Source organism: Magnolia sinica, chromosome 5 (genome assembly GCF_029962835.1).
Source record: "Magnolia sinica isolate HGM2019 chromosome 5, MsV1, whole genome shotgun sequence".
In the NCBI taxonomy this organism is placed as follows: Eukaryota; Viridiplantae; Streptophyta; class Magnoliopsida; order Magnoliales; family Magnoliaceae; genus Magnolia; species Magnolia sinica.
The window spans coordinates 2,906,598-2,926,152 of NC_080577.1; the positions used below are offsets into that span (position 1 = coordinate 2,906,598).

General features: G+C 42.5%; 3 protein-coding genes across 3 annotated transcripts; 2 read left to right on the plus strand and 1 right to left on the minus strand.

The window, feature by feature from the left end:
- The first annotated feature begins 604 nt into the window (after positions 1 to 604).
- Positions 605 to 1,450, plus strand: LOC131245126 (uncharacterized). The gene is made up of 2 exons (XM_058244366.1): positions 605 to 775; positions 836 to 1,450. Exons 1-2 carry the CDS (start codon positions 632 to 634, stop codon positions 1,292 to 1,294), a joined length of 603 nt encoding a protein of 200 aa, XP_058100349.1. The 5' UTR covers positions 605 to 631; the 3' UTR covers positions 1,295 to 1,450.
- Positions 1,451 to 6,114: 4,664 nt separating this feature from the next.
- Positions 6,115 to 9,920, plus strand: LOC131245128 (pentatricopeptide repeat-containing protein At4g01030, mitochondrial). Its single transcript, XM_058244367.1, has one exon. The coding sequence runs from the start codon at positions 6,507 to 6,509 to the stop codon at positions 9,300 to 9,302; it is 2,796 nt and encodes a 931-aa protein (XP_058100350.1). The 5' UTR covers positions 6,115 to 6,506; the 3' UTR covers positions 9,303 to 9,920.
- A 607-nt stretch (positions 9,921 to 10,527) lies between these two features.
- On the minus strand, positions 10,528 to 19,059 carry LOC131245129 (probable polygalacturonase). Its single transcript, XM_058244368.1, has 5 exons — positions 18,007 to 19,059; positions 14,213 to 14,333; positions 12,283 to 12,457; positions 11,377 to 11,447; positions 10,528 to 11,258 (listed from the first exon to the last, which is right to left on the minus strand). Exons 1-5 carry the CDS (start codon positions 18,343 to 18,345, stop codon positions 10,612 to 10,614), a joined length of 1,353 nt encoding a protein of 450 aa, XP_058100351.1. The 5' UTR covers positions 18,346 to 19,059; the 3' UTR covers positions 10,528 to 10,611.
- Between the last annotated feature and the right edge of the window lie 496 nt (positions 19,060 to 19,555).

The following is a 19,555-nucleotide window of genomic DNA, read 5'->3' on the forward strand; positions in this document are numbered from 1 at the left end:
ACGAAATCAAGCGGGTGCGTTCTCACCTCGCCCACAAGTATAGGTATGAGAGGAATTACGTGAGCCGTAAGCAGTGGGCCTGTGGTTCAATTGACTGGGCCATTGATCTGATATGGTCTAAGGTAGCATCTACCCACTTGGATAGGAATTGTAGGATCTTTGACCGTGGATGTGAAGTTTAGATGAATGAGGTAGTGGGGGTTAAGGAATCTATGCCGTTGGTCCATTTGGGCCCGACATATCATCCGATCAACTGTCTGCATCACTTATCAATGGGCATCCTAGGCTCAAAGGTTGTATAAATTCTCTAAAACTGGTGTAAAGTGCACTCACTAAAGGTTCATATATTCAAAGAGCATGGGTGAAGCTTATAATAATTAAATCAGGATTATATTTTTCATTAGCTTGCTTTCACTAAGGGCCCGCTTCATCAACGGTCCAGATCTTAAATAGTTGTGCCAACCTGGCATATGCGAGCCGCCAATATTTGGCGCTTGCAGATGCGCGGCTGCAAGCTCTGCTCCTCGTGCCCGACAAGCTGAAACTAATTCTGCCCGGTCTGCCCGAAACTGCCTCGAGTCTATAAATACCCAATCTTTCTCGGCCTCTTTCTCTTCAACCCTCCGTCGCGATGGCCAGAATCGCCGTTACCATCTGCGTTATCTTTTCTATCTTTCTTCTCGCTCACGCCCGTAATCCGTCAAATCTACCAGAGCGGTCCGTTTCCCAAACGTTTCCGATCTCCGTCGTGACGGAAGATGACGCAGAGACTCTCCTCCTGCCGAGCGAGAAGCCGGAATCTGACGCCATTCCCGCAGAGAAATCGGAATCCGACACCCTCCCCACGGAGAAGCCGGAATCTGACGCCATTCCCGCAGAGAAATCGGAATCCGACACCCTCCCCATGGAGAAGCCGGAATCTGACACTGTTTCCGTCAGCAGCATCTCACTCCCCACGATGGCATCATTCGACGTCAGGTTCCGTACGATCAACCGCCACTTTCCCCATCCACACGGTAAACGACCGTTTCTCTTCCGTTTCCCCCACAGGCACCGGTGCCTTCACCACCCCCACATCCGCGGGCCCCATGTACGGATCCCTTACGGGAACGACATGATTCTAGCGCAGGGCTTCGGTGGCGGCGTGCGTCAGATCCCGGCGGGAGTGGCTCGATTTCCCGGCGTGGGGGCGGATTACAGAAGACCGAGGCACATGCATGTGAAGGAGGAGGAAGATCGGAATGAGAAAGGCGGTTTTGTGAAGTGGTTTCGGGAGATTGCAAACCGCTTTTGAAATACTATGGTAGTTCTAGTTTCTGGTTTTAAGCTTTTATACGTATGTTGTATACCGTTCTAGTCTGTGAATTTTTTGTATTTTGAGAAATATATATACTTATATCTCAAACCCCTATATATATATATATAGTATTTGTTGTGGGATTTTGTTTGATTTGAGTGTTTGGTGTCTGTCAAAATCACTTTGATTGAGAGAGCTTAAAACGCGAAGGATGGATGAATGGTTGGACGGTTGTGGCCAATGAAGAGCGAGTTACAACGCGATGACTTAGACTCGAGATCTCTACCCTAGCCGACTTAAATTGACTCAGATCATATTTTGAAGACTCAAAAATCTTCCGTTGGACAGCTCAAAAGATTCGTCCCAAATAATATTATTATTCTTCTGTTAGAGATGTGACTCATAAAAGAATGCCATTTCTCCACTATGATGAGATTTGACTGGGCAGGTGCTACTACCAGATACAGCCCATTGGCCAGTCTAAGTAGTGTGGGGCCTTCTCCTTTGCCAGTTCTGAGAGCAGATTAAGTACGGACCTAGCCTCACCCAATAAAGTGCTGCCTTTAACCGTGGGGCCCACCTTGATCTAAGTAGTCTAATATCCACATTATTTATACATTTTTCCATGTCATTTTGGACATAAACCCCAAAATGAAACAGATCCAGTTCTCAGATGGACCATAGTACAGGAAATAGTGTTGATTGATGTTGATTGGTCGTTGGTATTTGTTTTTCCTTCATCTGCATTTATATGACCTTATCAACAGGTTGGATGATAAAGCATTCAATCACCACTGTTTTCAGATTTCTTTTAGTTTTTGGACTGATGCCTTAAAAAGATCTACCAAAGCAGATGGATGTCATGGATATATAACAAATACATTGAGGTGGGCCCATGGTAAGGGCCACACCATCTTCGGTGAATCCTATGTATGTATATCAAGGTGGGCCCATGTTCAATCAAATAATCCCTCCAAGCCCACGGAAATGGGCAGTATCCTATCTATCAATGTCTCCCAATCTTTTAAATGACCGATGGTACGTCCTATCATCTATCTGTACTATTCATCATTCATACAACTATGAACAAGGATTGGTGTGCAAAAATCACGCCAACGGACTAATCCTAAACATCAAATGAATAGGATAGAAATGAACGGTCAAGATTAAGCAGAGAAATAAAATAAGTTCAATCATGGTCTTGAAACAGGAGTTATCATCATGTATTGCTTATGATTCCAAAGTATTATTCTAATTTGATGACTCTAATCACGTGACCTATGGCAGGCTCAATAGACAGGTACGACAAATTGACCCCTCGCAAAGGTTAGGATTATGATTCCTAGCTCCTAAGTATACTAATGAATAGTCCTGATTTATCCTATTTTAAAGGTTTGGGCATGCTTCTAACCTCTCCGTAAAGGTAAGGCAGGACAGGTCAGCATGACCCATAATTAAATTTCCTCTGTATATATATTTACAGGATACTAATTAAAATAATACCCAAAATAATATATAGTTGTACAATGTAGTGCGATGGTAACATATTTCTTATTTAAAAGAGGAGTTCTTGGACAGACGAAGACTTATGGCTGGAATGTGACCTGCCACCCATAACCCCTGGCCTGACCTACCGTTTTAAAACCCAACACAAGTTTACTAATGGAATATGGGTGTGAACGTATTACCGACCTAGCTAATGAGCTCATGCATACATATGTTATAGTTCTGTACTCTTCTTTGATTAATTTTAGGGTGCGTTTGGATAGTAAGTTAAGTAGGATAAGTTTTTTATGCCTTAAATAGCTTATCTTGATTTTTATTTATTAAATTAAAGTGATTAAGTAACTTTAAATATAAAAAAGTTATTTATAATTGATTATAAACCAAATTTACTTGTCTTAAATATAGAAAAAGTAACTTATTTGGTGGCATCCAAAAGGGTCTTTAGTGTTGGGTGAGTGAAGGTATTAGGCCGGGTAGGGTTGAATCCAAGCTGAGCCTATTTATTTAAATGAGGCTCATTTCTAGCCTGAGCCTGACCAACTAACCATCTAGCTTGGTTTGTGCCTATCTTACAACCTGGTTGGATCAACCGGCCGGCTAACCCAACCTATTGCCACCCAACAAGTTAATGGTTGTTCAATAACTCAGAAAACTCAGATAGATGGCAATGAGACCAGCTGAGGCCAGGTGTTGGCCCTAACCATGTCCTAATCCTCTAAGCCGTGGCCCCAGTTGGGCTGGAAAGGCCTCGGCACTAGCCCTAGGTCAGCCTGCACTTGAGGAAAAGTGTTAGGTGACCAAAGGTTTGGAATAATTCCCAAATTAAGGGGCTGTTTGATTTTTTGTTTGGACTGTGCGGACGTTGGCAGGGAGCTTGTTTGCAAAGCTGTGAATACATTCATACATTTTCTGCGTGTAAAAATTACGGGACCCATCATGTGTATATATCTTATCTGCACCCTCCATCTATTCCGCCAGCTCATTTTAGGGCAAAAAGATGAAGCAGATCCAAAGCTAAAATGGACCACACCACAGCTAATTGTGGGAATTGAATGCCTAACATTGAAAACTTTTTGGGGGCCACATAAGTTTTGGATCAAGTTGATATTTGTGTATATTCTTCGTATATGTCCGTGTGATCTTATGAAAAAGTTGGATGAGTGATATGCATCCCTTTGAGCCTGAGGAAGGATTCATTTCCCCATGTGATCCACTTGAGCTTCTAATCTACCTAGTTTTTTTGGCTCATGCCCTAAAATGAGATGGTAAAAGGGATGGAAGGTGTGGATCACACACATACATCATGGCAGGACCCACAGATTTTAACAGTATCCATTCCCTCTATGATTTCATGTGTCTGGACGTGATTTTACCGGCGTAATTATATTTTCCTCTCATTAAAATATCCCTAAAAGTTATTTTAGTTATTTACCACTATGGTAATTGAAAAATCAAATTATCCTTCCTTTTGAGATGTCCTTCACCGATAGTAAATCCTACTTATACACAGTCTGGATTTTTGAAATATGACTCCAAACCCAATGATTACAGGTGGGAGGAGCTAGGGCTAGTCTCGTAACCCATAGGCCGAATAATTAGTTAAATGGGCTTTGGCCTAGCTCTAGCCCAACAAGGCCCACCTATAATAAAATAAAATTATTATAAATAAATAAATAAATTTTATTTTAGAAAAAAACCTAGTGTCACGATCAAGGTTGAATTTTGAAATTGTTCTAAAGTTAAGAAGAAAGAAATAAATTTTAGTATCCCATGCACCTGCAACAAGTCCCATCAAATGGTTTTTTGTTATGATAGAAACATGACCATGGATTGAAAATGTTCATTTATAACCCAAATATATGTTGAATGGGACTTCACAAGCATCTTCAACCCATCCATCCTTCGATATATTAGTGGCTCACTAGATTTTGGGCTTGGGCCATCATAATTAGACCCAGCGGGCCCAGTCATGGGCCAGGGTTTAAGGCCGACCCATCCCTCAGGCCAATTTTGGGGGTTCGCTGCTCCTTTAAGGCGTGTTTGGTATGGGGAATTGAATGATATTGAATTGTATTAGATAGGATTAAAATCATTATTGTACAATGATTGCATGTCTAAAATACCATGTTATTCTAGGCATCCAATCCATCCAATCTCATGTTCAAGATAAAAATTTTGATACGTAAAAACACTAGATTTAGCAAAATCCTTTTTGATGGACCATGAAATTGTAATCAACATATCAAATTCACAACTGATGCTGTTTACTTGTACACATATATAACCACAATATCATATGTAAATGGTGTATATGATGGATGGCATGGATAAACGCATGCATCAATGCAGGGCCCACATGTATAGTGGATTTCAAAATCCACGGAAATCCTGCATAGGGCCAAATGCAATTCCATGGGACTAAATGTAATTCCATCCCACCTAATTCCAACCATTTTCATAATCTCCAAATGCTGGATGGAATTGCACAGGACCAAATCCAATTCTATCCCACCTAATCCCATCTAACACCCTGCGCAAACGCAGCCAAGGCCACCCTTACCAACGATAGTAGTCTTGAAACTACACATCCATGTTGATGAATGGGAATGATTAGCAAGTGTCTTTAAACTGTTATAACAGTAGCTCCCTCAATGTTTAGATTAGGTTAATGGGTTGCTCGGGGCCATTTATCATTAGCCTGGTCCACTGGCTGGCATCAGGCCTAGATTTCAAGCCTGGTCTCAGCCTTCGGGCCAAGTTTAGGGATCCAAGCTCTGGCCCGACACGGGCCCGGGAGGGTTGTTGTTACATGTGTGGCCCAAACCTAGCCCATTGAAAGCCCTAGTCAGATGTATTGTCTGATGATGAGTCAACGGTTTTAGTGGTATAAGTGCGTATTTCTAACCGTTGGATCTACGGACCTTTCTTGTCTGATGATGAGTCAACGGTTTTAGTGGTATAAGTGCGTATTTCTGTCGACTCATCTGGTAGGCCATTCTTGAATGAGAAAAATGGGCTGTAACAAATATAAAAAGGACCAACGCTCCATATCCAATGTGTGGCCTACATGATGGACAGATCAGATTTGTTGCCCAGCGGATGTTGACAGCTGGCACTTGGCAGAACCTAATGAATGGCCAAGATCCTGCAAACGTGTGCCACGATGCACGTGTGCTGTCGAGCCTCCCCTCCGCTTCCACTTGTACCAGTACAGCATCGTTGGACATCATACATCGGTTTTCAATTCTGACAAGTGGGGCCCATCGTTCTGCAATCAAGACCATTGGTACCTTTTGCCCCACAGTAGATAGGAGAATCTTAACCTTTCAATTTATTTCCTACAGAAATAGTTAAGAAGATAAACACCAGAACAGTCCACATTCAACTGATAGAAGTTGTAATATTTGTGGCTGGGATCTTTCAATCTGAGACGTTTTAGGTGAATTCTCTATCCACGGTTGTCCATAACAGATCAACGGTATGGATTCCTATCTAGCACATGATGTGCAGAGATGAGGCCACCGTGTCTTATAGTTGCACAATACATGAAGAGACCAACCTTATCCACTCTGCAACAAATCCAAACCGTTGAAAATTGAGGAAACTGATCAACTTCCTCTTTCAAACCACCTTACCCGATTCCATTCTCCTTCTTTGCTACTGCTTTCCTTTCCTCTGCTTTTGAATACAACGGTCGGATTTGATGGAAAAAACCACCCCATTTCACTTACATACCTCTCTGCCCCGAATCCCTGTCATCCACAAGAGAAAGAGAAGCAATACCAGCTTTCATGTCCTTGGAGTTGCAGACGTCTCCATGGAAAACCTACTTCCTTCTCTCAGATTTCCCCCTCATTCATGTGATTTTAGTGACACCATGAAGCTACAATCTCTAAATTCAGCGAAACAGATCCATGCCCAGATCATAAAATCGGCATCTGGGTGGAATTCGGACTCTTTCGTAAGCAAACTGATTTGCGTGTACGCAGAAATGGGAGATTTCCGATCAGCTGCCATGGTTTTCTTTATGGGTTTTGAGAGGAATTCTCTCTCTTGGAGTTCTTTAATGGAAGAATTCGAAAAGAATGGCGGGAGATGGCGTGAATTGCTTGCAATTTTGCACGAATTGCATAGAGAAGAAATGATATTCGACTGCAGAATTCTGACAGCTGTCCTTAGAATCTGCACGAGCTTGATGGATTCTCGCTTGGGTGAGGAAATCCATGCTTGTGGGATCAAGAGTGGTTTCGATTCAGATATCCATTTGAAATGTGCTCTGATGGAGTTTTATTTGAATTGCTGCGGCTTTGAATGCATTGCTAAGATGTTCGATGAGATGGAAGTGAGGAATCCTCTTCTATGGAAAGAGGCGATAATGTTGAATTCTCGAAACGGTTTGTGGTTGGAAAGCCTTGAATTGTTCCGTCAGATGCAATTCTCATTTGTGGAAGCTGATGGTTTCACGATCGCGAAAGTTCTTCAGGCGTGTGGGAGGGTGGGAGCTCTCAAACAAGGAATGCAGATCCATGGGTATGTTATCCGGTCTGGTTGCATTTCAGATTTGTTAATATGCAATTCTTTGATTAGCATGTATTCAAAAAATTCCAAATTGGTATTGGCGAGAGCCGTCTTTGATTCGATGGGTAGTCATAGTTCTGTCTCGTGGAATTCGATGATTTCGGGTTATGCTCTCAACGGTTTTATTGATGAAGCATGGAAACTCTTAGATGAAATGGCATTGTCTGAGACGAAACCGGATATTGTCACTTGGAGTTCTCTTGTATCAGGCCATTCTCTTTATGGGCTTCATGATGAAATTCTGAAAGTTTTGTGGAGAATGCAGACTGCAGGCTTCAAGCCGAATTCAAGCTCCATAACGAGCGTTCTTCAAGCAGTTAGTGAATCAGGCTTGCTGAGATTGGGGAAGGAAATCCATGGCTACGCGATAAGAAACGGGATCGTAAATGACATGTATGTTGGAACTTCATTGGTAGACATGTATGTGAAGAAGGGTAGATTAACCGATGCTCGATCAGTCGTTTATAATCTGAAATTTAGAAACGTTTTCGCATGGAATTCATTGATTTCGGGATATGCGTATAATGGTTTTTTTGACAAAGCATTGGAGCTATTGAAAGAGATGGAGAAGGACGGGATCAAGCCCGATCTGATCACATGGAACAGTTTGATTTCAGGGTATGCGATGAAGGGGCTCAGCAAGCAGGCTCTGGTGTTGATCCGTCAGCTGAGGATGTTGGGCTTGAATCCTAACGTCGTTTCCTGGACTGCTCTCATCTCAGGCTGTTCTCAGACAGGAAATTATGTAGAGTCCCTCGACTTCTTTGTCCAAATGCAGCAAGCAGGAATCAAACCCAACTCAGCCACCATAGCTAGCTCACTTCGAGCCTGCGCTGGCCTGGCTATGTTACTGAAGGGTGCAGAATTACACTGCTCTGCGATTAGGAATGGTTTTGACAGAGATATATTCGTCGCTACTGCACTCATTGACATGTATTGTAAATCGGGTAGTTTGCATAATGCTAGTCGAGTGTTTGGGAAGATTCAGAACAAAAATCTTGCCTCTTGGAATGCCATGATCATGGGATTTGCCATTCATGGCCTCGGTGAAGAGGTGATTTTGCTTTTTAATGAAATGTGCAAGATGGGTATTCGTCCAGATGGTATAACATTCACTGCACTCCTCTCAGGTTGTAGACATTCGGGAATGCTTGCTGAAGGATGGAAGTATTTTGACAGCATGAGGACGGAATATGGTATAAACCCAACACTCGAGCATTACGCTTGCATGGTCGATCTTCTTGGACGAGGCGGGTATGTGGACGAAGCTTGGGATTTTCTAAGGACAATGCCATTAGAACCTGATGCTGCCATGTGGGGTGCGCTGCTCGGAGCGTGTAGAATTCATAGGAACTTGGAGCTCGCTGAAATCGCGGCGGAAAATCTGTTCAAACTGGAGCCGGATAATTCAGGGAACTATCTGCTGCTGATGAATTTATATGCTGCTGAAAACCGATGGGAAGATGTCGAGAATCTGAGGGATGTGATGAATATTGTTGGGGTGAAGAACAGGCCCGGATGGAGCTGGATACGGATCGATCATATGGTCCATCTTTTCTCTGTAGATGGGAAACCCCACCCAGATGTTGGAGAGATATACTTTGAATTATATCAGCTGGTTCTGAAAATACAGAAAATGGGGTACGAGCCCGATACAAGTTGTGTAGTTCAGAACGTTGACGAGGAGGAAAAGAAGTTGTTGTTGCTTAGTCACACCGAGAAGCTGGCGATTACTTATGGGTTGATCAAGACCGGAGAGGGCACACCCATCAGGGTGATAAAGAACACGAGAGTATGCAATGACTGTCATTCGATGGCGAAATACATTTCACAAATAAGCTGCCGCGAGATTTTCCTTAGGGACGGTGTTCGGTTCCATCATTTCGCAGGCGGAAAATGCTCATGCAATGACTACTGGTAGAAGGCAAGATGACTCGGAACTATATAGAGACCGATACTATCGAGAAAGAACAACTGAAATATCGATCGAGATGGCTATTGCTTGGTGCATAGACATGCAATGAGATTCAAGAAATGATGAGCCTATATGGTGCGTTTAAGCTTTAAACCGCCAGGCTTTGGATGAGGTGTGAACGGGCATGAAGATGGAACTGAAGGAATGGTAAATCCATCTTCTGTAAGAATGTGAAAGAAGATTGAACTCGCACAATAGCAATGCATGGAGAGCAGCAGAATGACAGATAGGTATGTTCTGATGGGTTCGAACGTGTGTGGCTTCAAAACAAAGAAAAAACAAACAAACAGCAAATAGGCGCCTGAAACAGATGACATCAAAATTGAAAGTGCCGGAAATCCATCTAGCTTGACGGGCTCAAGGTTGAAATGAGCACAGGAGAAACAGAAGAGCTTTTCCTGGATATCCTGAACATACCCTTATGCAGTTTCATATGGTCGAACTGAGGAGCTTGTAACTGCATCCAAGCTTGCATAGAAATGTTTCACATGCACCACATGCACTGTAAATCATTACAGACTGAATCCAGATCGTTGAATTGTCAATAAGGACCAGATTGGTTGATGTCTTCTTTCCCTTTCTTTTTCTTTACAGGGTAGGGTGGAATGAAGAACAAGAAGAAAGAAAGATTTGCCAGCTTTTCAGAAATGGCTTGTAGAACTATATCTAACAAGGACTACCAATCTGAAAAGAATCATGTGGTTCATCATTTCCTCAAGGCATATACAACATGGGCAGCGGATGGCCTCATCTGCTCTCACCCAAGAACATTGTCCATGAATACAAAGTGGAGGGATTTGGAAGGTTTGGAGATGCCGGCTGCATTGTTTAGGAGTCTATAGTGCAAACCACAAGATCTAGAGAACATTGAGATGGTCATCTTTCCATATTGATTGCTGCAGGGTCTTTCCATATTGATTGCTGGATGGAACACACGCAGCCATAGGAACCATCGATTTTCTGGGTACTGTGCAGGATGGATGACCAAGATCCATCTATTGCACTTTATGGATGGTCCTGACTACCAAATGGCGGATTTCAAACACAGTTGAAACCAAAAAAAAAAAAGTCAACAGCAAATGGCCCACGAATTGATTGCCAGGACCATCCAGTCAGCTTGATCTTTGGAGCATGGCCCATCCACAGCAGTCAGCTTGATATATACACCAACTGAGAAGGAAATCTGCACTTTATTTCCATACAAAAAGAAGAAAAAAAACAATTTTTGTTCTTGTAGAATAGATTCTAATGAGTCTTAGCTAGGAACAGAACAGAAGCCAACATTCCCATGGGTGCTGGTCAATTCTGGGCACGGCGATGGCTCTACTCCAAGGGCGGCACCGCTGATGTCTGCACACTTCCATACTGTCCCTGTACCACCCGAACCAACACCACCAAAATTAACATTCGAGAGGCATATCTGAGTGAATGGAGAGTTCTTTAACCCTTGCATTACACCCGGCTGCTGAATGTTCACACCCCAAAGGTTCCTTAACGTAACCCCATCAACGATCGGGAGTGCATTCGGATTGAAATTGTTGTCGGGATGATCACCCGTGTCGCCTGCTATTTTTATCCCTTTGCGCACATTGTCCATGCGTACATCCTGCACCGTTATATTCCTAATGAACCCTCCCCTGCCAATGTTCGTCTTCACATGGATGCCAACACCTGTGTTGAAGAGGCTCACATTCTCTGCCAAAACATTCTCTACCCCACCAGATGTTTCGCTCCCAATAGCGATCCCGGCAAATGGGGTCGAACCACTCAACCGCCTGATGGTGATGCCAGAGCTTGGACGGCCATAGGCAATGCCATATTCATCCCAACCGCTCTTCACAGCCACCAGATCATCTCCGGTCGCAATGTAGCAGTCCTCTATGCAAACATTGAAGCTGGAATCTGCATGATTCAAATGAAAGTATAGTCAAGTTGAGACACGTCCAGATCTCCAGAATCCAGGAAATGACTATACTTCTTGGTATTGTATATAGGAAGAAGTGTTTTGCCGTTTAACTACCTGGATCGATTCCATCTGTATTGGGTGAGTCTGGTGGAGCTAAAATGGTGACGTGTCTTATGACAACATCGCTGCAAGTAAAAGTAGTAGTTAATGATCTACCTGATCTTGTTTCAGCTTTCATTAAGTATACATACAAAGATACATGCATGTGTGTGCAATGTAGCAAATTTCAGATGATCTGTATCTGGAATCTTTTTGCAGGGAAGAAAATACAAATACCAATTTCACCAATGCTGTGTTTGCATCAGCCAATAATCTTAACCCATGGTTTTTAAATGAGAAGAAAAAAGAACATGATCTTCTCTTCCCTTCTTTTTATCAGATAAAACAGCAAACAACTTTTACATTGCAACTGTTCATAGAGCTAAAATTGCATTAAGTTTGAAGATGTTGAAAATATTATCTTTCTCAAAAGAATGGAAAAAATTGCAAACCATTTTCCATTACAATGTGTGAGTATAGACAAAAACATATACTTGAGTGTTTGATTTCCCAACAATATGCTTTTCATTACAGAAAAAACTTGTAACCATTTTCCATTAAAACGTGCTAGTAGTAATTTAACCAAGGATTCTACTGTTATTTTTCCAATACAACATAAAAGAGATGTAACCCGTGGCACAAGGACAATATATGGAGTTGTCTAACATCACCCAGCAAACTCATGTTCAAAAAATGTCTCAGGAAATCAGCCTAGTCAACGGAGTTGCTGGTTCCGATTAGGGAACCCAAACTCCCCTGTTAAAAGAAAGAAGCCAAACCATCATTTACTCAGCCAATTCTTCACAGAATCAGAGAGTTTTTGCTGAAACATCCAAGTTAAACTCAGAAACTGAAAGACCACTTTCCATATAAAATCTAAACAATTGATACACAAGTAAAATCTTATATTTTGTTCTTTACCTGCAATAAACAGGGTGAATATTCCAGAAAGGCGAGTTCTTGAATACCACATTGGAAATGATAATGCCATTGGAATTCACAAGCTCAACCAGATTAGGTCTCGTGAATTGGAGTGATCTTTGCCTCCACATGTTCCACCACACCTCACCTTGCCCATCAATCGTCCCATTCTGGCCTGTGGAAGCACAGGTTAAGTAAGTAAAATAGCAAGTTGACAAATTTCTCAATGCAAATTGAGAGTATATAAGACATGCATCATCCATAAGCAGATATCTTATTTGGGCACATGGACACACTCATGAATCAGTGGGTGGACATAAAGCCTGCATGCACTCTACAAGCCGCACATACCAGTATACATAACGACCACACACAGTCAGTGATGTATACAGACATGCAATTACATACCAATAGTAACAATAATAAAATTCAAAATCCACTTGTGTTTGTGTGTGAGCATACCTGCAGGCGTGGCGAGTATGTGGGTGTGTGTGCGCGAGTGCTTTGGCATGCCAGAATAGAAGTTCCAAGAATAGTCAGTTTGCGTTGCTTATGTACTTGCTTTGAAACAATCCACAGAGCATGAGAACGAAAATCACAGCAAGTAGGAACTATACACATGATATGAACCATAGAAGCAATGCCAAACACATTTATGGTGTTTCCAAATCTGAGACACCTTCTTAAGTGAAGACTAACCAAAAAGAAAAAAGAAAAAGAAAATCATCATTTTTCAATAAATACTTCTAACCTGAGTTCTACTGCCAGGCTTCCTTGTCTGATGCTTTGTTCTAGATTAAAAGGAAATTGAAGTTTCTTGAAATAATATCCATCTTTACGCTAATTTATTCCTGTCGATCATGCTTCTCCTTCAAAAATATTTGTAACCGGTACATGTCGTGACTACTTTTGGACAACTTGGGATAATTACCTTTCTTTCTTTTCTTTTCTTTTTCCTTCATTCTTTTTTTTTTTTTTTAAATGAATAGAAAGTTTCATTAAAAGAAGAAAGATAACAAAAGCAGCTTCAAACAAACAACTACAACCAAGAAGCACTGATGCGTCCCACACTACTACAACAAATCATGGACTTGCATAAACTTGGGACAATTTCATTGATTCCGCTATAGGGGCTTCAACCTGTGCAGCTTTGCCAGTGGGAGCTATTAAAACATGCATATATAAGGTGAACATATGAAGAAAGGGAAAAATTATTTTCAACATTTTACCAATTCCCCGCAACCTTATCAGGTGACTGGTGCAGAAAAACTGCCAAATACTAATTTCACAGATATGGTTCAAATTTTGACAAGTGAGGCAAACACTTTGGTAATCCAGACCACTGGTCTGTGTATCCCACTGTGGATGGACCATGCCCAAAGATCTCCTTACAATAATGATAACCTTTTGATTTGTGGCCTAAAAATAGACAGTGAAGAAGAGAAATACAGTAACATTCCACATTCAATTGAAGAGGTCCAAAAATTGTGGCAAAGATCTTTGAATCTGGAAGAATTTTGGGGCCATCCATGGTGGGATGGAAAAGAACAATGGTCTGGTTCACAGCATGGGAACCACTCATTAAGTTGGCAACCCATGAATGTTGCACCAAAGCCTCTGGGAGCATATCCTACAGTTCCTCTAATAGCATTTAATAGGATTTGTGCTCAAAAGCTATCCATGTGGTTGTAATTTATTGATGTGGGGTCCGGCATTGTAAAACTCAAATGATGCAAATTATAAAGATTTCATCATTCTCTATTGTTGTATCCCGCTATCAAGTTATCTTGCAACACCCTTTCCATTATTCTGTTTTCTTTTACTAGAAAAAAGGGCTAACATATGATGCTAGAAGCACGAAAGAATCCAATTTTACATGCTAATATGCATTGCAATCAAGAAAAATGGAGCCATAGAAGTGAGGAAGCACCTGTTATTATCACATCCCGAAGCCCGTCCCCATGAATAAAGCTCATATACCTCCCACCAGGTAGCTCTCTCCCCCTTCCATAGGATGGCAAAGGATCAATTAACGGCCAGTTTGTTGTATCCTGCATGACCCAAGAAGCAGGGAAACAAACGCCGCTAAAGCACAGAGTTTAAACAAAAATTGGCGAGCACAGATCACCATCCTGAACATGGATGTGATTGAAAAATGAATCATGGTGGATGAGCCAAGGCCAAAACCAACACTGCTTGCGGCATGCAAATAGGCATTGAGGAAAATGAGTAAGGCAAGAATCCACATAAAACTGGCAAGATTTCAAGTCATCAACAGCAAGAATGGTTCAACAGATGCAATTTAGGTTTGTAATCATGTGGGCACCACCTTTTGCTGATTTTCAAATGTTGGAGACTGGGGGCTGGTGAGCACTACAAATGGAAAGGCCCTGTGACAATTTCGTGAACAAATTGAAGAAACTGTCCCCAACTTGTTAGAATTTACTCAAATGAAGCAACTTGTAAATGATGAAAGTATCAGTTTGTCAATTTGATCTTTGATGTTCATCACTATGCTGTATCAGTTTGAAATTTTAATCAAAGTGGTCATCTGTGCCATTAGTATCATGAAAGCCAGACTTGACCAGGACACTAACACTAGAGCTTGCAACCATTGCTGTACACTTAGAATACATGCACACTGATCTTTGGACCCTGTAAACTGTTGGCCCCGTCATGGATGGAGCATAGCCTGAAATCACAATCTTTAACCATTTCAATTTGTCTGTTAAAATTGAATCATTGCACACTTTCTTTTTTATCATTCGTTCGATGGACAACAACTGGATGGTTAGATTAGTATGTTTGCTGCAATTCAGGCTATGCTCAATGTGCAACAGTGCCCATGATTTCCGAAGCCTAGATTGATGTGCATGTATGCTTGTGTACATTAGAGAGGTGGTAGCACCTTAACCACATCTTGCTGGCTGGATTTCGACCTCTCCATTAAAGAAGAAACCACATTTAAAACTTCCACAACTGCATGGCCACCAGAAGAGGGGTCCAGCCCATTTTCAGACAGGGCACAAACTTTGCAATTCTCATTCTCGGTGGTAATTTAGGCAAGGGGGGTCTCAGAGCTAAGCTTGAAAGCTTTGGAAAATCTCGACTCAGCCCATTAAACTCAAAAACACCTCAATTTGGTGACGAGTCGGTTTTCTTTGTCTAATCAACTGGAGAAACCTTAGCTTAACTGAAAAGGGGAGGAGGTGACCACGAGTGAGGATATTCAGCGTACTTGGTTTTCAGTTTGTGCAACTAAGCAAGTGGTACAGTGATCCAGACCGTTGGTCTGACAACATAGATGGACCACTCGGATGTGATTCCACAGGATCATATCAACCAATCTTTAGTCCTTTTTCAGTTGAATGGGAACCATTGCTGTGTTTTTCTCTCAATAATCTAATTTTATCCCACAAATGGTAAACATAGGACTGTCCTATCAACAAGATTTCGGGGTGAAATGGGTCCACCTATGGTGGATCCAAACAACAGAAAGGGCCGATTCTGGATCACATGACAATGAGGTCAATTGCACATTGACGGGAGGTTTGAAATGTTCCAAGTGTTAGATCCGAGCTTCCAATTAGATATTCTGGCAACAATCAGATAGGCCAGAGTATAAGATGCTAAAAACATCCCCTCTCCAGCCATTATTTTTGTGCACTGTGGCCCAACTGAAAGTGGAAACTGAAAAAGAACTTTCAGGCCAGGAGATTTGAACAGTATTTTCCACCTAATGGAAAGCTCTCGCAAGTGCCATGTGCATGTGTGTGGGCTTGGTGAACTTCCGATTCTGGGCGGTAGACATGAGGATTACACTTTGATTTTAGTAGAAGTGGCGCCCATGGTTAAGTGATCCAAACCATTGGTTTATTGGCCATCACCATGGACCATTCCCCCAAAAGATCTTCTCAATGGCACAATCCTAATCCTTCAACCATCGACTGATAATAGAAGGGAGAGAAGCGAAATATAGCAATTGTCCACATTTAACTGCCCAAAAGGCCCATTAGCAGTTAATAAGATACTTCCAAATCAGACATACTCTCGAGCCATGCTTAGCTACAGCGGGCTGCATCAGTCTAATGGTCTAGATCACCAATCGATGATGGGTTTGTATGATATCTGAAAAGAGCCTCGCTGGGTTACCCACCAGGGATAGAGAGCCACTTGGGCGTAACTTACATGAGTTTCACCCATGCATCAGGTATGCTGCCTATTTTTAACCCTTGAACGCAGGAATCATGATCATCCAAAACTCATGTAGGCCAAACCATTGGAAACAGTGGGGATGAAATGCCCACCATTAGTTTTGTGTGTAGGACCCGCCGTGTTGTTCCTATGCCATCCAATCCATTCGTCTGACTCGCCTCACCAGGATGAAATCATTTTCCAAAACTTACAGTATTCTAAAACTTAGGTGGGCCACGTGAATTTGTAGGTTTTAGTTATAAATTTGTTGGGGTGGACCACCAACGTGTTGAATCATCCTAATTTTCAGGATAGAGACCCAAAAATGTGTGAAGTACGTGATGGAAGACCTAGATTTCGTGCGCGTAAATTGTTTCTCCCACCTCAGAGAAAGTAACCCCGGTAGGTACCCAGCGCTTAGGTCCCCAAGTGTTTTCCATCTCAAAATCCGAGATCAAGTCCGTAACCCAAGGGCAGGGATCCATGTGGAGTAGATCCACACCGTCCATCAGTTGCGCCATCTAAAAATTAAGCCAATTCAAAACTTAGGTGGGCCACACCATGGGGAACAATTGAAATGGGAAGTCCCGCCATTAAAATCAACCAAATAACGTGAGGGATTCGCCGTGGTTTGTATATGACATCCAATCCATTCATCTGTTACGTCACGCCAGGATGAATGGATTTCCTGGAAATCAGGACATTCATGACTTAGGTGGGCCACAAAAAGTGGATTTAGAGTTTTCAGTCATGATTGTATGGTATGGTCCACCTAAGTCTTGGATTGTGCTGGTTTTTTGCAATCATGGTGAAAATGTGGCGTCGCGCCTAATGGACGGGGTAGATCTGATGCACATTGTCTCCTACGTGGTGACTGCAGACCGCGGCTCCGCGCCAGAACGAAAGGAGGGAATGCGAGTGCACTTTGCCCGCGGACGTGCAAGGCGAGAAGCGCGTTTCCGAGATTTGCGCCACGCATGCCTCTCGTCACACTTTTTCGTCTTATCAACTCGACACGAGTATGAGGTGTTCCGCGCGTGTAAAAAAGAAACGGTTGACAAAAAGTACAGTCATTAAACGAGGGAATCCGTGTGAGGGAACGACACGTGCCCGGTTACGGACGAGTGGGGAGCGTGTGTGAAGCGAGTGCACGTGTGAACGATGAGATCCATCCCATAGATCAGGTATACAAGCCTTGTTTGCCCTCGACCACAAAATCAGGCTGATTCAACCAGACTCGTAACTAAAACCTCTCAACTCACGTGTTATAGCCCGCCCGAGTTTCAGAATGGGGTGATTTTTGGGAATGCCTGATGCTGATGAGGAAGGTTGGAGGGCGTTGCATATCAACCATTTCCAATGGTGGGGCTGACCTGAGCTTTGGATCATCATCATTTCTCCGTTCCAGAGTGAAGAAGAGGCAGCGTAAATGATGAACGGATTGGATCACATGAAAGTTCCACACACGTGGCGGTAGATACGCGCAAGTCACGCTAGCAGGGTTGTTTTCTGAAGGAGAAAATGTAGTACCTGAGTAGCTTTGATAACAGCGTCCTTGGCTAAGTACAATGTCATGTGGCTGGTGAGGTTAAAGCTCCCCGTCAGCCAAACCCCCGTCGGTATGTAGAGCAGCGTCCCGCCTCTTTTCCTCATATGCCCGATCCGATATATCGCCGTCCGAAACGCTAACGTATTCAGAGTCTGCCCGTCGCCGACTCCACCAAAGTCCGTTATTGATATCACCTCCGGCCTGTACCTCATCCGTACAGCCCTGGCGCAAGTTAGCACGTCCCCTGCCGACGCGCGTTCCAGAAAGAAAGGCGCCGAAACGGAGAAGTAGAGGAAAATCGCCAGCAAAAGATGAAGCATTTTTTCCGGATAAAAATAGAAAAAATCAAAATGTTTTAAAAAAATCGGTAGATCTGAGGATCTTGACGGGGAGAAAGCCCAAAAAGAGCACTTTAAGGGCGGAAAATAGAGAAATAGCTGCTCAGAAGCTGTAAATCTTGCGGAAAAGTCCGGCTGCGGAGAGTCTCAAACAGAAAGGTCCAAAAATCTCTTTAATGGTCGATGATTTGCAGAACCCGCAAGATTATCCGGAGATCCGCAAGTGCTCCAAAGGCAAGTATCCAAACGGTTTTAAAATCGCTTTAAAAAAGGCCCGAAACCAGAGATATACACCTAAGATGTGTAAATGCTACAAGGAGAAAGCTCCAAAGGCTTTACCAAACACTAGAAGAGGAAGAGATCTGTAATGGACGAGATGAAGGGAAAATGCGGTGGGATCTGGGGTTTTTTTATGGAGATGATGGTCGGACGGTGGATATTAGCTCGGAAAACTAAGCTGAAAGCTGTGATTTGTCACCGAGCGATTTGTTTTGGAATCTTCTTCAGAGAGAAAGAGAGAAGGGCGGGATTTGAAGGAGAATGGAAGGGAATTTTCATTTCTATAAAGAGACTTACTGGGCATCAGTCAATGGCAGCAGACAAGGTGTGTGAACTGCGAGGTATTTTCTATGAGAAAAGCTTTAATACTCTCGGAGACTGATGGATGATGCGCAGCACTCAGAGATCACTTTAGAAATTACATTCGTAGCATGATATATTCAAAATAAACTGTTCATGGCGAGGGTTCAGTTTAGATATATTGGTGAGGGTTCACTTTAGATAGATATATTACGAACTAGAAAGTAAGATGCCCAACATTTAAGAGAGTAAAAAAATGAAAAGCGTTGATGCTAAAAAGGATAAAGGAGTTGATGCTAAAAAGGATAAAGGAGACCCTAACTAGAGTAACGGACCTCCAGTGCCAAAGTTAGGCTAGAACTGAGGGTCTAAGTTATGTAAAGTAGACTTAGGGTGTGAGATGTTGCATACATGTTCTTGTCGATATGTTTCTTATTTATACATTTCGATTGAAGTGAACGTGTTTATTGATCTCGGTATGATCTCTGTTATTAAATGAGAGCTATATGTGGGCTGATGTTAGCTGTTATCTGAAGATCGTGCATCGGATGATGCTCCAGACTTACGTTACTGGAGTTAAATCTTACATGCACGCTGATGTCGGCCATTATCC